Genomic DNA, 21,552 nt, shown 5'->3' with positions numbered 1-21,552 from the left:
CAGATTAACGGACCAGGTTTCATGGCTATAAGGAAGCAGAAAGCTTTACGTAAACCGGATCGCACTAACAGCTTTTCAGGGTTTTTTTGCCATGTCTAAGTGGGAGAAGTTAAGTTCTCTTGTAGCGTCCGAGTTGAAGTTAGGTTAAAACGTTATATACAGGGTTTTACGCTAAACTCATGCTGGAGTTTGCTCGGTGGTTATTGTAAAACCCAGTATAGATGCGCACTCAGTGGTCTGGACTGTGACGTTACTGTACCTGTACATGTCTAATATAAGACAAGACATACATTCATTGATGGATTTTATTCCACACTGATGAACGGGAAAATCGAGAGATGAGAGATGACCAATCAGGTGAGAACGGGAGGAAAGGGGCAGGGCTCCAGGTGTGTCGGTTAACACCGGAGAGTTTAAAACGCCTTTCGAGACGTTGCTCTGTATATGTTCAGGTGTCGATTGGGGGAAAGACGCAGACTTTCGCAGGTTTTTGAGTAATAAACCAACCATAGCATCGTCGTTCTAGGTTAAAAAGAAGAGCTACTATGTAAAATGTGTAAGAGTTGGCAGGTGATGGAGTTACACTAAAAGATACTGAAACTTTTAGAGCTTTCTGATCGTATCGATTTTCAAATCTGACGGGTCAGGCGGCGTCGATTCGTAGTCAGGCGGCGTCGATTCGTAGTCAGATGGCGTCGATTCATAGTCAGGCGGTATCGATTCGTAGTCAGATGGCGTCGATTCATAGTCAGGCGGTATCGATTCATAGTCAGGCGGTATCGATTCATAGTCAGGCGGTATCGATTCGTAGTCAGATGGCGTCGATTCATAGTCATGCGGTGTCGATTCGTAGTCAGATGGCGTCGATTCATAGTCAGGCGGTATCGATTCATAGTCATGCGGTGTCGATTCGTAGTCAGATGGCGTCGATTCATAGTCAGGCGGTATCGATTCATAGTCATGCGGTGTCGATTCGTAGTCAGGCGGTGTCGATTCGTAGTCAGGCGGTATCGATTCATAGTCAGGCGGTGTCGATTCATAGTCAGGCGGTATCGATTCGTAGTCATGCGGTGTCGATTCGTAGTCAGGCGGTGTCGATTCGTAGTCAGGCGGTATCGATTCGTAGTCAGATGGCGTCGATTCATAGTCAGGCGGTATCGATTCGTAGTCATGCGGTGTCGATTCGTAGTCAGGCGGTGTCGATTCGTAGTCAGGCGGTATCGATTCATAGTCATGCGGTGTCGATTCATAGTCATGCGGTATCGATTCATAGTCATGCGGTGTCGATTCATAGTCAGGCGGTGTCGATTCGTAGTCAGGCGGTATCGATTCATAGTCATGCGGTATCGATTCGTAGTCAGATGGCGTCGATTCATAGTCAGGCGGTATCGATTCATAGTCATGCGGTGTCGATTCGTAGTCAGGCGGTGTCGATTCGTAGTCAGGCGGTATCGATTCATAGTCAGGCGGTGTCGATTCGTAGTCAGGCGGTGTCGATTCGTAGTCATGCGGTGTCGATTCGTAGTCAGGCGGTGTCGATTCGTAGTCAGGCGGTATCGATTCGTAGTCAGATGGCGTCGATTCATAGTCAGGCGGTATCGATTCGTAGTCATGCGGTGTCGATTCGTAGTCAGGCGGTGTCGATTCGTAGTCATGCGGTATCGATTCATAGTCATGCGGTGTCGATTCATAGTCATGCGGTATCGATTCATAGTCATGCGGTGTCGATTCGTAGTCAGGCGGTGTCGATTCGTAGTCAGGCGGTATCGATTCATAGTCATGCGGTGTCGATTCGTAGTCAGGCGGTGTCGATTCGTAGTCAGGCGGTGTCGATTCGTACACCAGTCCAGACAAGATTTCGCGATCGCAGAAATGAACGCAAATGCTGCAATATTTCAGAGGAGCTTGCGATTTTTCTAAATGAGAACAGATTTCAGAATTCAGCCAACGCCCTGCTCGAGTCATGTGCGTCGAACACGTGTACAGCTAAAAGGTCTCATTCGCAAAACAATTGGGGGGGGGGGGGGGGGGGAACTCAGCAAGTTGCATCAATTTTTTTTAATTTTTTTTTTTAATAAGAGAGACAGCAAAAGCAAACCCCCCCCCCCCCAAAAAACACAAATAAAAACTGCGAACTCCTGTACGGACTGATTTACTGTAAGAAACCGCAGCTGATAGTTTCGGCTGCAAGACGAATCACAAGTTTTAAATGAATCCTTTCATTCTAGTTCCCTTTTCTATAGTAATAGCGGCTTAACGGACACTCCAGATCCACCGAGTGAACTAATGTGTATTGTTGATGTGAAGTTTTCAACGAGGAGACGTTTTCTTTTCGTGTATTTGGAAGGAGTCTCCAGTGTCAGTTTTATAACAAGCAGAGTTAAAGCTGTAACTTAAATAAATGAGGCTAGTGATGGAACAACTGTTTATTGCTGTGATAACAGGAACTAAATCGCTTTGTGGATGTTCCACAATAGACAAACTCTAAATGGAAAAAAAAAAAAATTATTTAATAAATAAAAAAAACTTTAATAATTGGCAGTATGGGACATAGCGTTATTGGAAAATAGTCAAGAATAAGGTCCATTTAACGCTGATAATTTACAATTGATTATTTTCCTAAAGAACAGCACATCCTGTTGTGTTTTATTCGTTAGATATACTCCTATTGGTGAAAAAAAAAAAAAGTTTAAAATGGCAAAAACCTGAAATGGTTTTTCGAGTAAAATATTCCTTTAAGTAATAATCCATCCCTTTCACAGCACACAAAGGAACAGCGATGAAAATAATGCACAGCTTTATGATCAGAGTATACAAAACCTCAGCGAACACACAATTTGAGCACATTTGATGATACAAAAGAGAACAGAATATGACACATTGGAAGAAAAAAATCTATCTTTATTTATAAAAAGGCATACACTGGTCGACGTGAGGGCATTTTAAAAACTTCAAAAGTAGTTCTCAAAGAGAGTAACACTTCTTTTTTTCTTCTTTAATCTCATCCGTTTATGTGGGAAGAAATCGAGGTTGCCAGACTTTCTACAGAAATCCCTTTTTTTTTTTTTTTTAAATAAAAAATAAAAATAAAAATGTGAGCAAACACAACAAGGAGTTTTGAAATAAAAGTTGAGGAAATTAAGTAATACAAGTATTCATTTTATTTAGTGTATACATAATATACAAATAGACTGTTCATACTGCTTTAAACACCTATGCCTAAATAGCGCATACAGATTAAAAAGAAGAGAAAAATAAATAAACTGGAAATCAAACTGAGGCTGAGATGAATTTTGTTTGCTCAAAAAAAAAAAAGAAGAAGAAGAAGAAGAAGAAGAAGAAGAAAGTGTTGACGTGTTATAAAAACGCAATCCAATTCAGGAGCAACACAACTCCGAACCTGATTCTGTTCGTGAAATACAGCAGCACATTGTGCTAAAAATTGTTTTTTGTGTGTGTGTGTGTGTTTCTTTTCTTTTCTTTTTTTTTTGTACAGAAATGAGCTTTCAGCACGATACTGAAAATGTTACAATAAAAATGGCAGGTTAAAATACAAGCTACGACATTTCTAGGAAATTATCTAGGCAAGCCAAAAATACAAGGGTGCGAACAAATCCTCAGCTCAGACAGTGAGAGGGGGGGAAAAAAAAAAAAACAACAAGAGAGAGAATGAAGATGCTGACATGGCTGAAAGGTGGATGGGGCTCTGACTCGTCAAAGCGCACAACAGGGAATTCTGAAGAAGAAAAAGAAGAACATCATCACTGTGTGTGTTTCGGTCCGGGATGTGCTACATTATTGTAGACAATGCAGCAGCTGTAGTGATTGTACTGGAAAGCAAAAGTAGATACAGTGCATCTGAAATCCTAATGTGGAATACAATAATGGTCAGATTGGTGCGATGGTCTAATACGTTATCGAAACGTACCAACATCACGAACGACCATTTATTCATGCAAGGAGTCCCCGTTGTGTTCGGTTTGCATCGGCCGGAGGTAAAGCTCTTCCTTGAACATTTTTTGATGTAACCTGAGTGATAACGGGAACTAACCTGGTTCACGGACTCGACGTTACATGCGACTACAAGCATAAAAATCACGACGTCTCGTTCTTTAATTAATAGGAACGAATGAACTCGTTGGCATACTGCCGTGGTACGAGAGGAATAAAGCGTGCGGTTTATTCATTTCATATTTTCCTATAACAACGTAAACCTAGTAACCTAGTGTTTAATGCCACAGCACACAAAGCCATCCCTATACAACTGTGAGCTTCCAACTTTGTGGCAGCGGTTTGGGGAAGAACCACATACGGGTGTGATCGTCCGGCGTCCACGAACTTTTGGTCATACTTGGGTGTCATTGTCTTTCGGCTGCAAACTGCACGTGGAATTTTACAGAATGAATACAGAAATGTGCTTCAAATGATCTCATCGAGAATGTACATTAAGTCTCTCTCTAAAAGAACCCAATCCCCACACACAAACACACACACACACACACCAGAATATATATTATTTATTCAGGACTGTAGTTTAATTCTGTGCTTTTTGTGCATCCATAAAAAATAATGCATAAATACTTATAAAGTTTATATTATATAACAGTATTTATGCATTACTTTTTATAAAAGTTAGCGGTGACGAACAGTAAACTGAAGAAAGTTATTGTCGGTGACTCTGGGTATTAGACTAAAGTTAGCGGTGTCGCGTTACGTGCGTATGACGTCATGCACCGTTGACAAGGAAGCGGCTTATACTTCCGGTTTGTAAAAAAAAAAAAAAAAAAATGCTAATGTTCCTTTTGAGACGATATTACCTTTCTAAAATTCATACACTAGACGATGGAGTACATAGTGCATAGTGTAAGTGTATAGTATCATTTGGGACACAACTTTAGCGTTTACTCTCCGAGATTCGTTGAACACGATCTTCGTCGTCGATTATTATCGATTAGTTGTTGCAGCTCTAGATATAAGCGAGTCCGTGGACTGGAAACAATCGATGTGTTGCTTGGCATAGTGTAGTTATGTAGTCTTTTTAAACGACGTTTTAGGACAGAGGGTGAAACACGGCTTTACCGTCCTTATAAAATCAACATAAACGCTAGAAAATGTGTGCGCATCAAAGTTCACAGGCTCTGCTCGGGTCTTACCTCGTCCGTGTCAGGTTACATTATCTGTGCTTTTCAGATGATTTATGGGTGAGGAAACGTTAAGGACGAACGTCTTGATGTGAGAGACACGAAAGCAACGTGTCAGCAGTAACACAAAACTTCCGTGGTACAATGCACACGCCATCAAAAAAAAAAAAAAAAAAAAAAAAAAAAAAAAAAAAAAAAGACAAAAAGACTGCAGTGTAATCTACAGAGACAGGATCTCACGCGGGGGTTGAGCCGAAACGTGTTCGGGAGCTGGTGAAAAAGGAACGTTTGTTTACAGGAAGCCAAACGCACGTCCAGCGATACCCCTCACCAAACGTCTACATCAAAGGATATTGTTTCTTGTCTTCTTTCGCACCGGTGCTGTCGCGCTTTTTTTCAGACTTCTCTTTGTCGTGCCTGGATTCCTGTAATAAAAACACAAACAAATGAGGCGACATGAGAGTGATTGCGAAAGAAGTGAGAGTTCCTTAAATGAACAGGATGCGACAAACCTCCGTCGTGCACCTGAACGGAGCATCAAACATTTCACTGCCTTGCGATGCTGACTAGCAGTTCAAAGTAATAACAAACGAGCAAAATCAAATCGGAGCTTAAATCGAGCTGAATGAGACGGTGTTTAAACATTGCAGGTACAGTATGTGTGTAAATCAATCAGGAGTTTCCTGATACAAAAAAACTGTGCTTGGCAAGAGCAAGGCTTGTGCGATATAATGATATCATCCCTATACAATATTATGATGCCCCGATATCCAGGGAGTTTTATCTCCGATTATATTATATCATATCACCAGACATGCTAACTAACCGTTATGCTCCGCGAGAACATCCGAGTACGCTTGTACGAATCATCAGCGAGAGAAGAGTCAATGAACATTGAAATCCAGAATGAATTGTGCAGGCGTACTGGATGTTTTGAATATTAACAGACACTTCCTCGGAAGCTCCGCCCCCTCCCCCCTTTCCTCCATCTCATGAACTCTCACCGCCAGGGTAAAAGGAGTATGTGTTGAGTATATTGACGAATCTATCGATGTACGTTCGACTTGGATACCATGTAGATAGACAAGAATATCTCGTCACTGGTCAGAACGGCTCTTTTAGGTTTTCGACAGAAGGAGAAGAAGAAAAAAAAAACAAAAAAAAAGTCAATCCAAACCCAAAAAGATTCAAATGGGCCTACAATGAAGTACTGTATCTAAGACTTTTTTAAAAATGTTAACGGTGGTGATGATTTGAAAGTAATTAAGAATGCTGGGTTTGTGTTTTGTTTAACTGCATCCCTCCCGCTCGAAACTGTGAGCAGGATCGACGTAGAAACCGTCGACGGCGTGAACGCCGGACGGCCGATTTCCATCAGAATGCCGAATCGCTTAAAAATCCACCATCCGGCTGAGTCTGTGTGATTGCCGCGGCTCCCGACCGCACCGCTGATGATAACGTTACGTCTCCCCTACTCTCCTAAAATGCCTGTTTTCCTGTCTTCTTTCAGGCGAACAGTTCCGGGCGATTCATCCGTTTATTGTGATATTCTCGAATGGAAAATGGCACAGCATATACTCTTCTACTTTTGACAGCGAAAGCAGAAGAAAGACCGATCACGAGCGAATTCACTGAAGGGGAAAGGACACAGGATGTCCAAAACCTCAGTCTTGTGAGCCAATAGAAAACAAAAAGGCGGTGGTTCTACCATTTCTGCGTTAAATAAACAGGTTGTTCGATAATAAAAGTGTGTAAGGGTCGAATATGCTGTGTCACAGGGCTAAGTTCATATATATATATATATATATATATATATATATATATATATATATATATATATATATATATATATATATATATATATATATATATATATTTTTTTTTTTTTTTAAATGTAGTGAGTATTGTGTGTCCCTGTTGGGACAGATTTTGTCTCATGTCACGTCAGTAATAAAAGTTTAAAGACTCGGGAGCACAGAGCCGCCATGTTTGTGTTAAAACTGCTTTTGTCTGTGAATTTTGTGTCTGTTTTTTTTTTGTTCCGCGTGCTAGGATTCTAGTTAGCAACTTCGGCTGATAAATCTGATAGAGTGTTCACTATAACAATAATTTCAACTTGATTTGGCCAGTGATGAAACGGCTATGCAATCTGAATTAAAGAAATAACTACTGATGCAGGATAAAGGCGGAAACACTCCAAACCTGAGCTTAACTCGAATATACTAAAGCATCAGAGGGACGACTAATTATGTGGATAAGAGAAGGAAATGTGCAGAGTTTATTCAAACACCTGCACGTTACTCGACACTCCTGCTCGCACAGCAATAAATCCAGTTAATTTAACTTTAAGAAACGGAGTAGCTCTTATCGGCTCAAGTGAAATTTGCTCGACGAGCCTTGAAGGCCCGAGGGATTGAGTCAACATGACTGCATATTAAAGAGCAAAACCAGAAGACGTAGTGGTGTGCAATATCCTACTCAAAACGGCAAAAAAAAAAAAAAAAAAAAAAAAGAGAGAAAGCTGGATGTAATTTAAGCAGAAGCAATACGATGCTTATTTCAACATATAACATTTGTTTTGCTGGGAAATAATCAGAAATAGCGGTCTCTCTCGGTACACTCTCGTCCCACTGTGCCCCACATGTACGTGGACTTCAGATTCATAAGTAGACGTCGAGGAAGGTGTGCTGAAAAACCAGTACTGCTACCCAGTATCGCTTTCAATCAAGCGCGAAAGAAAGAAATTACCTTTTTGCCTCCAGAGGCCTTGTCGGTTTTGGCGAGATCGCCCTTGTCTTTGCTGGTGGATTTGGAGCGTTTGCCGTTGTCCTTGTCATTGGAGCGGGGCGAATCAGGCGGACTGGCGCTCTTACTGTGCTTTGAGGAGCCTGTGAGGAATAGGCAACAGCCGGGGTGAAGAAGATAACACACACAAGTGCTCTGATTGCCTCTGCATCTGAAAGAGTCTTCTGGCTCGCAAACAAACGAAAGCAGTTTCGACTCACTTGTTCCGTTCTCGTCTTTACGGCGCTTGGATTCCTGGCTCATCTCACGGTCGCTGTTGGAGTAGTCCTAAGGTGGTGGTGGTGGTGGTAGGGAGGAAAGGGGGGGGGGTGAGAGAAAACGAAAGAGGGAAGAAAAAAAGAAAAGAAAAGAAAACACAAAAATGAAGTCAGAACTGCAAATAACACTCCGGTCCCCCTCCATGCCACACTCTCTCTCACACACCAGGAGCTCACTATCTGCTGTTTACACCAAGCAAACTGCATATTATAGAGTGAGGCTTGTTTGAAACCTGAAGGACCACAATGACACACACACACACACACTTTCATCGCTTGCTGAGCACATGCACGGCCCCATTTTTCCGCCATCCGCCGGTGTAACTTCATAAACCAAGCCAAGGGTTCAAAAGAGGTGCACTCACTCGTTTGCGGTCCTTCCTGTCCTCCTTCTTGTCCCTCTCTTTGGAGCGGTCCCTGGATTTGTCGGACTCTTTCTTCTCGGCTTCGCTCTTGGTCAGGCTCGTGCTGTTGTTGGCGTGATGCTGCTGAAGCATTGTGGGATACAGCAAAGGGGGAAATTAGTGCGACGTCCCGAAGCTGTGGCTGGGCTCGCTGCACGACTCGACACATGAACATCGACATCTCAAACTGACGCTCCGCTCTCCGCGTCTCTAACGTGCTTTATTCCGAACGCGCCATTTCAAACGCACATCGGGAGACGCGCATAAACGGGCGTTAGTCATGTACGTCAACGTACTCTCTCTCTAGCTCTCGCAGGGAGCGGTATATTTGCGTGCGAGGTTGATCAGACGAGGTACTACGGCATCTTCTACAATACAAGTAGCTCGATAAAACTCCTCATCGGTGATGGAGCGTGTGACAACAGCCGGCCTGAACGCGCCGAGCCGTATCGGTGGGCGTGGTCAGCAAAAATGTGCGCAAGACCCTGATTAATAGTAAATAAGTTGCTGATTTCAATACCAATATCCGAGGAGAACCAAAAAGTACCACGACCTTCCGTTTCACGGCACTGAAACGGAACAGTCTAACCGCCATGATGATCAGTTTACCACACACACACACAAATCACATCAAGGCTCTGAAAGGAAGCCCGCGATGTCTAACAATTCCCAAATAAATCTGGGCGAGCGAAATCTCATTAGCACATCACATGAACCATGACAGCAAAAAGCTGCTCGCAGAACTATTCCTTTTGGACTACAAAAGTGGATCCGTTACATGAATAACGCCTTTCTAACTGGGACGCCGGGGTTTATTATTTCAACGGAATCAAATAGCACGACGATCTGAAGAAACCCTGCGTATCAGGATAATCAGAAGAACTTCCTTGTGCACAAATGCGTGTCATTTCTGCAACTCAAATTTTAAGACTTCGCCACAGTGTAGCCTGATCGCTACGAACAGGACAAACGGCAAAAGTGGTCCGTGACGATTCGGTTACATTGTAAAAGGCAGGTTCGCTGCCGCGAGACGAGCGGGAAAAACGAAGACGACACGTTGGTAAATAGCCTGCGCGTTAAGGACAGCCGCGGGATCGTAAAAGCTCTGGCTTTCTCTGGTAATTGACAACAATCTGTCAGTGTAAGCTACTAAACAGTAAATCACCTGCCGAATCCTCTCTGCTACTCAAAAGGCAAAAAAAAAAAACGCTAAATAAAGACAAGCGAGAGAGAGAGAGAGAGAGAGAGAGAGAGAGAGAGAGAGAACGAGCTTGTTAGCGCTGAAGAAGTCGACTGTACCACGGGACTTTCGAAAGCGCCTTTCGAGCTGTGAAGCCATTTTTTCTGGCACCTAATTAGGACTGTTACAAAATCCTCTCACTGCCAAGGTGCATAAAATCTTCATGCTTTCAAACTCAGCATGTTGGCTTGTACGAGGAAACTAAAAAGCTCAATATGGACTTTAAATGATAAACTGAAGTCACTTGTTTCACCTCATTTAGACAACAGAATTAGCTCTTTCCCCCCACCCAAACATCAGAGCTGTAATTAGCTTCGTTTCCACTAACACACACGCAGGCATTGGGTGCGATTTTATTTCCCCGATTGTGCTACCGAGACCTTAAAAAAAAAACGGTTTCTAGAAACGACAGAAGCATCGCTATGACATTTGCATATTATAAACTAAACTCAACTAGCGAGCTAACTGGATCAAGTTGGTCATTTGTACTCGAGGAACTACGTGTAATTATACGACGATGGAGTGAAAAGCTAGGTTTAGTTTGTATTTTGTGTTATTTATTTTTGCGCCACGGTGCGGTCGGACTCGCGAGTCGGATCGATAAGACGACGCCGGTCGACGTTTTACGACGGTGGCTTTGACGGCAGTTCAACTCAGAAGGTTTGGGAAGTGCGCGGCCTCCAACCGCTGGAGCCTACAGCAAACTGTGAGGACTGAAAAGACCATCGGAGTCTCGCTAGACACCAGGGACACCTCGTTCAACGACAGGACGACCCCTCTCATGAGCGCTCGTCACGCTCCTTCCACACGGCAGACGGTGCCACCGCCTGCAGACTCCGCAATAGTTTCTTCCCTGAGGCAGGCAGGTTACTTAACACCCCGCTGCCTCCCAGCGCACACCTGGGCTAGCCAAACACCTAACTCAGTACGACTCAGTCACTTTTATATTATGTTTGCTGCCAGTATTGCTGCTCTATTTGTGCTTCCACACTACACGATGGTTTACGGCCCACGTTGTGTGTACTTACTGCCCTGTTCGGTGGATTTATTGTCTTGCGCTCGTCTCACGCTGTCGTGTATTTGCACTTTAAGTAGTCTTGAGTACTGTTCCGTGTTGCACCATGGTCCTGAAGAAAAGACATTTTGTTCCGGTGTACACGAGCAATATAGAGGAACTATAAACGAATGTAAAGTACAGCTTCGTGAACTGCTGTAAGTGGAATAGAGCCTTTCGGGATGTGGCGTTTTACATGGGGGAGTGGGGGGGGGGGGGTCGCCACTGGGGTAGTAACCCATGTCACTTGATTCGTTTCCATCTGCATTTCTTACTTAAAACGTTATATTAATACTAACAAATCTAACAGAACGAGTACAAGGTTAAATAAATATGATTAACGTAGATACATGAAAACCTTTGAAAGCTATTACAAGACAATATAATAATTGTATCGTTCCATTGTATGACGGAGTACAACAATTAAATAAGCAAACTACTAAAGTGCGCTGGTAAAAGCAGGACTGGAGAAAAGGTTTCTAAAGGTCACGGTCTAAAACAGGATCTCCCAGGGTGCTGAAAATGAGAATAAGAAAGGGCATTTGGAAGAAAGCGGCTGACGGGGCGCTCTCATCGAGACTGTTGTTCAAAACCAAAACGTTATATATAATCCACTGGCAGGTTACGTTATTCGTTTTCGTTTTTTTTTTTTCTAAACATTTCTCTCAGATACTCATTCCTTCTGGCAGATTAAGTTCTCTTTCATGATCATTTCCTTGAGTGTAAATGGTTTGTTCTCCAGTGGAAGAGTAGCACATTAAAGCAGATGCATTGCTTGTTTACAAGATGTCAAAAAAAAGGTACATAAAGAATGGCCACATTGGGTTTTTATTGCTTGCTTTGCTCTGTCTGACGTGCGGTGTTCAAACTTTATATTGCTCTGACAGCTTGGATATTATCTTCTACACCGAGGACAAATGGTCTTATGCTGTGCGGGCTGGGGTTTTTTTTTTGTTGTTGTTGTTTTGTTTTTTTTTGGCTGGGATGATTCGCGTTCGCTTGTCCCTTCAAGACAGAACCGTCACTTCGAATCTATACAAATTCTTCTGACTGCTCACCTTTATCCTATGAAGGAACATTTCTATCCTGAGAGGAGTGGTCTCTTTCAGGACGACCCCCAACCCCAACCCCAACCCCACGCTCAGGGAAACGAGCGCACACGGAACCATTTAACGAGTCCGGGGAGAAAAGGCTGCAACGGCCTTTTACAAAAATCACCGGATCTCAACCCAACGGGGAGAAAAGTTTGGAGTGAAGGGGTTGGGTTAGACAGGGTTCTCCACCAGCATGATCGTCAAAAACACCAACTGAGGGAATATCTTTACGTAGGACGGCTCTAGTACCCTTCCAGAGCCTTGTAGAGTCTATGGCCAGCTGCACTGAAACCTTACGCAGAGAATTTATATTGGGTTTTCCCTTTAATTATATATACACTACAAATACTAAACCTGAAATCAAATTTTATATAAATATACGAACACTACACGCCACTAGAATTCACAAAAATAATAAATGACTATTTAAAAGAACGTCTTCTTTAGAGCTAAGAGTCCGATTTAAAAATGTAAAGCCTCCTCTTCTCACAACCATCTGACCTCGTAAGCAGAAGTTCCTTTAATAAAATATCACATTATTTAAGAAACTCTTAAAGGCTGGCTAAGGAAATGGCAGCCTGCAAATAAATAAATAAATAAATAAATAAATTCTGCAGGATCCTGCTTTTCAGAGAGGCACCATCAGCATATTTTCAAATATCCTGCCGTTGCTTTCACTGGCCATAACGGAAGAAAAACTCTTATCGGCCGAACAGCTGAAGGGAGCGGAGGAATATCAGAGCAAGCAAGGAGTCCAATGAGATGCAAAGACGACTAAGTGAGGCTCAGGAGAGCAGGGGGAAAGCAGAGAAAGAGAGGATATTGTGGAAAAGAAATTACATTAGCAGATTGTGAAGCATTTGTGTGCAGGTGTGTGTGTGTGTGTGTGTGTTGGGGAGCTGCAAGGAAAAAGTAGTTGATGAGATTTATGGTATGATTTCTTTGCACCGAAGCACAGATTTTGAGCTAATGAAGGGGCTTTTCCAGCGCGCGGGTCGGGCAGAATCTTGTTAAAGAGATTTTATTGCACTGGACTTTATAAAGTCATAAAACTCGTACCAAAAAAACCAAAAAACAACGCTCCGAGCACCTAATTCCTTGGGCAAATTTAAACGTAAATCAGCTTAATGTGTTCTCGTAAATAAATAAATAAATAAATAAATAAATAAATAAATAACCAGGAAAGCATTCAGCAGCACGGTTTTAAATGACAGGCTTACCGAGTATGCTCGGTAACACTACTTGTACACCGTCTGCCGTCCGTCCGTGACCTCGTCCTGATCCGACTCTTAACTCTACGTTCACGCTAAGTGGCAGGCGACCGTTAACGTGCGCCAGACGATTTCAGAGACGGCTGCAAGCGACACTGCGCCGAGGGACGTCTGAACCGAGAGTTCGTCCGTTCTTTGCAAATTAGGTATGACGTCGTGAAAAAAAGTGACCCCCCCCCCAAACCACAGGGTTAATTCGCACATGGAGGAAATACTCATCACCACGAGTTCCACCGTCATCTCCTGTCACATACAACCTCTCGATAAACGTGTACAAATACAGTCAAGAAGATACGTTGCTAATCTGCGTAATCGGACCGCACCGAGCCGAGCACTTAACGTGAAAATCAAAGACTGATTAGTACAATCCATAGTAAGAAGCGGTGAAGAAGAAGAAAAAAAAACCCCAAACAGACTGTATGACCAAGTAAGGTACAGCCCACAACAGATAATGCTGACATACGAAAATAAACCATGACGAGCTGGTGTGATATGCTTCTTTAGATCAATAATTATGGGTTTTTGTTTTTTTTTTTTGTGTTACACAACGTGTTCTTGTTGTAAAAAAACAACCCATTTATTATAAGGCTTAGACTGTGTGGAGTTTATACCGTGCACATCCGTGTGTACGTGCTGTCACCATAGAAACAATACCGGATTAGAAATAGCGCATTAATATAAACGCACGATTTGTGTCATGTTACCCGAGCTGTGCTGTTATATAAAAATAAATAAATAATCCGACCAATCAGAGTCGGGAATTCAACCACGCTGTGGGATCCGTTACACAGCAGCTCGTTTGAATTTGATTGACATTGTGAATAACAGCGCTGGGACAGTTCACTCTGTCTGTGTGTGTGTGTGTGTGTGTGTATCACTACTGTACGTTTGCGTCGGTCAGTCTGTGTGTCGCCTAGCAAAGCCCAACACTATCTTCTTTGGGAATGATTTTCATTTACAGAGTAAAAATAAACAAAAAAAAAAAAACCCCTTGCCCGTAGTGTGTCTGAAACGTCCTCGATATTACTCTCCCGTTTATGGAACTGCCGTGTAAAAGCGAGATCACGCTCGCGATTGTGCGGTACAGCAGCGCTCGTGCGCTATTTCCGAATTGAGCCGTGCTACGAGTAAAGTATCCCGACGTACGCCTTAACGTAATCAGCCTACCGGATACGACGCGGCGATCGGTACACTGACATCATCGAGCATGGAAAGAAAACGGATGTGAGTTTAAAAAAACGGTATGCACCTTGGCGGCTGAGTCCTTGAAGTCGTTGAGATTGTCCTGTAGGAATGAACGGAGATGACAGATGAGCTGAAGTAGTTGGCACACAGCAGGAGAAAGAGGTTGAGGGGGTGGGGAAGGTTGGCCGGCATTCAACGCATCCCCATAGAGACCTTCAAAGACTAGAACTTTGACATGGTTAGTGGAGGAAACAACTGGAGGCTAAATTGTGGCCTAATGCAGGAGCAATCTGAGACTAGATGTGCTTGGAGAACCTGGGTTGTGCGTTACTGGGTTTATTCGGTCGAAATAAATAATACATTTGACTAAGTCAGTGTGTGGGGTGTGTGTGTGTGTGTGTGCGCTAGAGGAGATAATTAACTTCAGCTAATGTTCTGAGACGTGCTACATTAAGTGCCCTGGTATGTAAGATATAAGTGAATTTTGTTGGTTTATATAAGGTCTTGGTGGTTGGGTGCATATGTAATTAGGGTGCATATAGAATTACAACAAGCTCCCTGGTTGCAGATAAGCAGCTCCTTCTGGAAAGGCTTTGCCCATGCTTTTTTTCCCCCCTGGTAGCCTTTCCTCCCTCTCACTATGAAGCTGCTGCTGGTGATGCATCATGGGGGTTTCCCTGGATGGCTGGAAGGCCAGTGTGCCTTTTGCAGAGGATGTGAAGATCTGGGGGAGCAGGGGGAAAAAAAGAAGGAGGAAAAAAGAAAAAAAAAAAAAAAAAAAAAAACACTTTCCGCAGATTTGGCAACTCTGGCCCACTTTCCGTCGCCAAAAAAGGGAGGAGGGAAAAAAAACCCCGCACAAGAGCCAAAGGGCGGGAGGGGGAGACGAAGGAAAAAAAAGAAAGAAAAAAAAGAAGCATCTCGATCTCGTCAGGAGGATCCAGGATGGACGTCACAGCTAAGGATGCAGAACACCACCACGCGAATTCCAACCGCTCTCGGATGCCAGGGCGCTCGGACTCGATGCTCTATTCGAGAGATCTTCCAGCAGCAACACGTTCTCTCGTCTCGGTGTTTAAAAAGCGGTGGCCTCGTTTATTTACTTTTACTCTCTCTTGGTGGATTTAACGCTACAGCCGAAGAAAGCCGCTCACAACCATTGGGAAAAAAAAAGAAAGAAAAAAAAGCTGAACGGTGATTTACAAAAATATAATATCTATATTTACAGCAAAACAAAATGCTTTATGTGAGAAAAATATTTTTCCAAGGCACTTGGGAGCTGTTTCGTCAGCACACAATATACAAAAAACGGGAGGCAAAAAAATCCGAAGCGACGGTTTAAATATTTTGGCATTGAAAGTCCATTGAATTCGATCGTTTAAAAAAATTCTATGTATTAAAAATAGATTCTCCAAGAAGAAAAAAAAATAAAAATAGTCCATGTGATGTGTAACTTCTCCCCCCTACTGCTCTCCTATGAAGGCTGGGTTCCAGAGGCCTCTCCCCTGAACTCTGGCATGTGGAAGGAGGGGACAAGAGGAAAACGGCCCTCCTCAGGCCATACTAACCTTAACTGCAGAGGAGTGTGAGGGCGAAGAGTGTGTGTCGAGCTTTCGTCTTTTTTGTTCTAGTGGAGAAAGGGGGAGAAGAAAAGAAGAAGAAAAAAAAAAACACACAAAAATACAAGGCTTTTAGTTTAAAGCTTTTGTTAATCACAAGCATAGTTTCTATTTACCAGACTGATGACATGGCTTCTAAATGTTTCTAGCCATAAAAGTACTTTAGCCCGTGGTGTGGTGTGCACTCAGGATATAGCCTAAGCTTTAAAATATACTATTCTATCCTGAGAAAAATATATTTCGATTGACCTTTAAACTTTTGTTCAATATCTCATTATGGGAAATGCCTCAGGTATGACCAACAACAGAAGCACCAATGACAGCAGATCTATCTAAAGCAGAGACCAATCACGGCAATGACACAGCAGCCTGACGTCCCACATATCACCTGCTACGACACTTGTGTCCGTCATTCTCGCGTACGTCGTTCTCCATAAAGACCACCGGCTTTCACAAACCGTCAAGAATTCTCAACGGTGAAAGTGGGATTACGGGGGTTATTTTTTTTTCTTTCTACTCCATACAAGCGCCAAGTTCGTTCCACTTCCAATGGCACGGCTCATTCCCCAAGCGCCTGGGAAAGAATTCCAACCCAGATTTGAGACGGCCATGCGTGACACTACAGAGCAAGCAGGCAAACTCCCAGCCTAAAGCTCCTAGCCATGCGGACTAGCTTGTGTCTGTAGAAACTCTGTGATGCTAAAGCTACCTGACCACGTCACTAGGATTTTGAGGACACTGAGGATAATATTCCATGATGAGCAGAAATCATGTTCTTGGCTAGGGTTCCTTTAAACGACGACGTGCTTGATAAAAGACCGCAGTAAAAGAAAGGTGAACATTTATTCTCAGTCTGGTGATCATACCGTCCCATGTTATGAGCCCACATTAGCTACAACTTATACTTTAATGAATCACGAGCAAAACTAAAAGACACCCAGCTGAAGCTAAGAGTGAGAAACGTGACTCTACAGCCTCTATGTCCTCAAGACTGTGGGGCAACACATGCACCTACAGTACAGTGATGAAATTATTAGCCCAAATCACACGTCTATACTTGAAAAATGTGGCTTACCCCGTTCAGACTCGATTCCGTCTGATCTGGGAACGGGGGACTTGAGGGACGCAGCGTTTTTCTCGCCCTTGCTGCTTTCCTTTAGCTTGCCCTCCTTGGCCACGTCTCGCTCCTTGGATGACTCTTTGTCTGCAGCCTTCGCGTCACTCTTGCTCTTCTCGTCCTTCTTGTCATCCTTCCTCTTGTCCTTCTCAGCCTTGGGGACCTTGTCCTTGGCGTCACCCGCTTTCTCCTCCTTCTGCTGCTTCTCCTTCCCTCCTGCCTTGGCCTCTGGAGTGCCGGCAACGGTCTTCTCCTTCTTTTCCTTTTTCTCCTTCACGCTCTTCTCCTTGTCCTCCTTCTCTTTGCTCCCTTTGATGCTGTAAGGACGACAACGTGCACATTTTGAGAACACGGTTCAGAGTTGCCCGCGGACTTCCCCGTGGAAGATCTACGACCCTGTCATCTCTTCGTTTGAAAGATTTTTCACATGGTACAGTCTTGCGAGTGGGTTAGTTTACACTCCCTTCAAATCCCCAAAGTAAGTCTTTATGAATGTTTTCTGAACTATGGATAAGAACTATAAATCCCAGAGTAGTATCCAGACCTCTTGCTCCTTTGCACTGAGGTGAACCACCCTTCTATCCAGTATCTGACTAATAGCACTGTCTCTGGCCTTAGCAAAGCACACTGGAGCCTGTAGGAACCATTACAAACTCATTACGTTCCCACTGGTCCCGAATGGGCCTTAATGGAGACCTTTCTTTCCAGCTCTCCGTGTGACTCTCCTTTGATGTCTTCTTTCAAAAACGATGCTTTATACATCCAATTTAACAGGCCTTTCGCGATCGTCTGGACGACGTAACAACCATATCGCGCCGAGACGGCTCGTTTTCAAAAGGGTTCTTTTGAGCGATCGCTCAATTTAATAGAACAGTAAGCAGATTCTAGCCTGGAACACTGTTCAAATTTGATTACGCAGTTCATAAGGAAGAGGTAGGCTTTGATAAAAGATTGATTTATTTGCAGAGTAGTTTGAAATAATAAGCTGGCGCTAAACTTCCTTGCCTCAGGGACTAACCTTTTAATAACGTTATCTAAGAGATGAGAGCGGTACATCATTGTGCAGTGCTCTCAGCGGTGTGTGCACGTGTGTTGGAGCAGGCCTCGGGTGTACCTGTTAGGTGTGCTGCTGCCGTTGCTGCTCGCTTTATTCGCCGCGGTCGGGTTTTTGCAGGCTGTTTTCTGAGCCACCTGAGATTTGTCCTTGGATTTCTCTGGAAATATGCACAAACGCACTCTTTAGGATTCAACCAAACAACATCTTTCATTATGTGACCCATGCTTCAAGCAACTGGCCAAAAGTTTTACAAAACTTAAATAGCTAATAAAGAAAGCGCTGCACTGAAGCCCTGATAAGGACAGACCGTACGGCACACGTATTCGACTTACGGCTCGAGTTCTTTAGTCAGGGAATATGATTCATACTAGGGATGAGTCTTCCCGTGATAATAACGATCAAGCCTAGTCCATGATGTATTTCTGCGTGCGATGGCGTGCGCCCCATTCGCAACTCGCGTGCAGAGCGAAAACAATTACCGTGGAAGGCGGACGTGAAGCTGAGGAGGAGTTTATCGCCAGACGAGGAGCTACCTCTACAATCTGGGACTGGTTCGGTTAGAGAAAAGCAGTTTTATTTTTAGATCGACGTTTGTGTTTCGGAGGCTCTCAAGATCACAGCCGTCACGTGTAGCCAAAAACAGTGGCGCATGGTGGTATGATTATATCGTCACTGATCTCGTTATCGCGATAAATACCAGAAAATATCGTGATATAGTTTTAAATCCATATCGCCCATCCGTAATTCATACTCACACACAGACATATATATACACATGTATATATACACACACACACACACACACACACACATTATACGTATAAATATATTTTAAATGATGCTCAATACATTTTGGAGCTTCCTCCCGCTACTACTCCTTCAGCAGTGTAAATTACACTCATCGCTAAACGTTAACGAATCGGTGAGTACGGTCAGTTTTGGAATGGGAAACGTAATGTGATTTGCTTGTAAGCTACAAATTGGATCAAACAGTCGGTAACCATTTTTGGACCGTACCGTAGCGCTCTTTCTACTCGACTCACCCGTGTCCTCGGCAGCTCCCTCCTCGTTTTTCCCAGCGTTGGCGGAGGCAGGGGCGGCGGTGCCAGGCTTGCCGGAGCTGCCCGGGCCGTTCTGCAGGGCGCCGGGGTTGGCGGTGCTCGCCGGCTCCTTGTAGTGGAACTCGTTCTCGGGCACCATGTGAGCTTTCCTGCTTTTCAACTGGCCAGAGTAGCTGCAAGTCACATACACGGTTAAAAATCACAGCGCACACACACCGCGGTGCACAGTCAAACATCTTTTACAGCACTATCTGATGTAACATTATCAACAAGAACAAACCCCGTACCCTGGGCTAGGTAGGATTCAACGAGTTATAATACGCCGAATGCTTGAAAATGTTTTCTTTTATTTATTCGTTTTATGGTTTGCGTGTATTCCACTTTCTTGTTGATTGCGTACATCTATACGAGTGCAAAAGATCAATAACGCCCCTCCACCTGGTTAGATTAGAAGTCACACTGGTGGCATAAACAAGTTGAATATCATTTTGTCACTTCAATTAACCCACAGGGAAGGCCTGAGTTTTAAAAACCCTCAGGGGTGAAAATGACCAAACTCGTTACTGGAAATCACTTCCTCGTTAACCTTCGACGGCACGAGCCGATCGAGAAACCTCAAATTCTACTCCTTTTATAAAACACCCTTGGTCATGTGACAGACGTGAAGCCGCAAGCCAAAAAGTAAAGGTGTAAATTAGCAGAGCTGGTAAAGCCAGTGGCCTACAGAACATGGAAAATATTTCAACTTGAACGCTTTACCAACTCGCCGCATTAAGTCCGCTCTAACAGGGTTTTAGCTTGAAGGTATTCTTAAAACCTGACCTATTAGTCCTAACATGAGGATATGTTTTTGAGACTGGATAAGAGCACCTGCCAAATACTAAAAATGTCATCGACGGACACAAAACCTAGAGTGCATTGGAGAAAAGGAAAAAAGAAAAAAAAACAACCTTGTACTGACTGATAAGATCATATTTATCATGACAGGACAGGCTGAGGTGAATTAATGGACTTCATTATGCTCCAATCTGGAAGGCTTTTAAAGCAAAGCTGACCATCTTTCTTCCCCATTGCCTGAATTAACAGAGCTAAAAAATACAAGCTTTTTGTAAACAAGGAAAAGTAAAAGCAAGAGTGTCGCATCATATTAATACAAATACACCAATATCGGCCTTATTCTTTTTGCCACCAGTTAAACCTTTCAGAATATATATATTATATATCCGACTACTCCAGAAATGGTACAGGCCGGTCAGAATGCAAGGTACCCCATGGCTAAAGCATAGAGGTCAGGCCTCTTCTCCTTCTCCTCTTGGCAGATCTTGTGCACTCGGCACTCGAGCGCCTGGCCCAGGTTCAGCACTTTCGGGTAGAAGGGCAGGATCTTGGTCAGCACGATGAGGATGTTGCGAATGTGGGTGTACTCGCCCGTCTCCAGGCAGTGCACTGAAGCCTAAGAAACGATACACAAAACACGAGTCTTATTAAAAGCTTTCGATTATCCACACTCACTGAGCACTTTATCAGAAAAACTGGACAGGGCTTCCTTTTGCTGGCAAAACAGCCTCAATTCTTCGTTGCATGGACTCCACAAGTTGTTGGGAACGTTCCTGTGAGAACCCGGTCCACGTTGATATGATTTTTCATGCTGCGAAACTCCGGTTCTACCCCATCCCAAAGGTGTTCTAAACCTCTAAACCTCTAGTGACTGTTGTGCGTGAAAATCAAAAGGAGCTCAGCAGTTACACAAAATCAAAACCAGCCAAGTATCCGGCGCCAACAATCACGCAACCTCCACTCTGATGGTTGATGTGAACGTCATCCAGAGCCTGTGACTTGCATGATTTTATGCGTTGCACAGCAGCCACGTGATTGGCTGATTAGATAACCGCATGAACGTGTCGGTGTACAGGCGTTCCTAATAAAGTGCCCGGTGAATGTAAACGTTGCACTGCATAAACAAATACACAGAATGCTTTGCTCGGCATCCCTTTTAAGACCAGAGGGATCAGTTTGCATCAGAAATTACAATCATCTTGAATCTAATTATAGAACTCTACAGGTACACGGGCCTTTATGTCTGTAGGTGGCATTATAATAGTCCACTTAATCAGCCAATATGCAATATCGGGCGATTTGGATCGACCGAGTTTCTTTTTCCTTCTCTAATGGGCTCCCAGTGAGGGCAGTACAAGACGAAATCGAAGGAGGCATACCATCATCATCTTTTAGGTTCTTCCGAAAGGG

The 21,552-nt window shown here is 43.6% G+C and overlaps 1 protein-coding gene across 8 annotated transcripts in view; it reads right to left on the bottom strand.

Annotated features, from left to right (window-relative positions):
- Positions 1-2,880: 2,880 nt before the first annotated feature.
- Positions 2,881-21,552, bottom strand: part of thoc2 (THO complex 2) — a 61,501-nt gene continuing 42,829 nt past the window's right edge. For 2 of the 8 annotated variants that reach the window (XM_053630331.1, XM_053630337.1), the window contains 12 exons: positions 20,574-20,758; positions 19,288-19,478; positions 18,302-18,401; positions 17,146-17,504; positions 16,020-16,078; positions 14,516-14,581; positions 8,569-8,691; positions 8,147-8,213; positions 7,890-8,029; positions 5,496-5,566; positions 5,154-5,201; positions 2,881-3,736 (listed from right to left, as the gene is read on the bottom strand). In XM_053630331.1, the coding sequence (XP_053486306.1) occupies positions 5,174-5,201; positions 5,496-5,566; positions 7,890-8,029; positions 8,147-8,213; positions 8,569-8,691; positions 14,516-14,581; positions 16,020-16,078; positions 17,146-17,504; positions 18,302-18,401; positions 19,288-19,478; positions 20,574-20,758 (1,389 nt within the window). In that variant the 3' untranslated portion in view covers positions 2,881-3,736; positions 5,154-5,173. Of the gene's footprint in view, positions 3,737-5,153; positions 5,202-5,495; positions 5,567-7,889; positions 8,030-8,146; positions 8,214-8,568; positions 8,692-14,515; positions 15,582-16,019; positions 16,079-17,145; positions 17,505-18,301; positions 18,402-19,287; positions 19,479-20,573; positions 20,759-21,552 lie in introns of those variants that run through there. The other 6 variants (XM_053630332.1, XM_053630333.1, XM_053630334.1 and 3 more) reach the window with 6 other exon arrangements.

The sequence above is a fragment of the Ictalurus furcatus genome, chromosome 8 (genome assembly GCF_023375685.1).
Source record: "Ictalurus furcatus strain D&B chromosome 8, Billie_1.0, whole genome shotgun sequence".
Classification (NCBI taxonomy): domain Eukaryota; kingdom Metazoa; phylum Chordata; class Actinopteri; order Siluriformes; family Ictaluridae; genus Ictalurus; species Ictalurus furcatus.
This window is presented reverse-complemented; position numbering and strand designations above follow the sequence as displayed.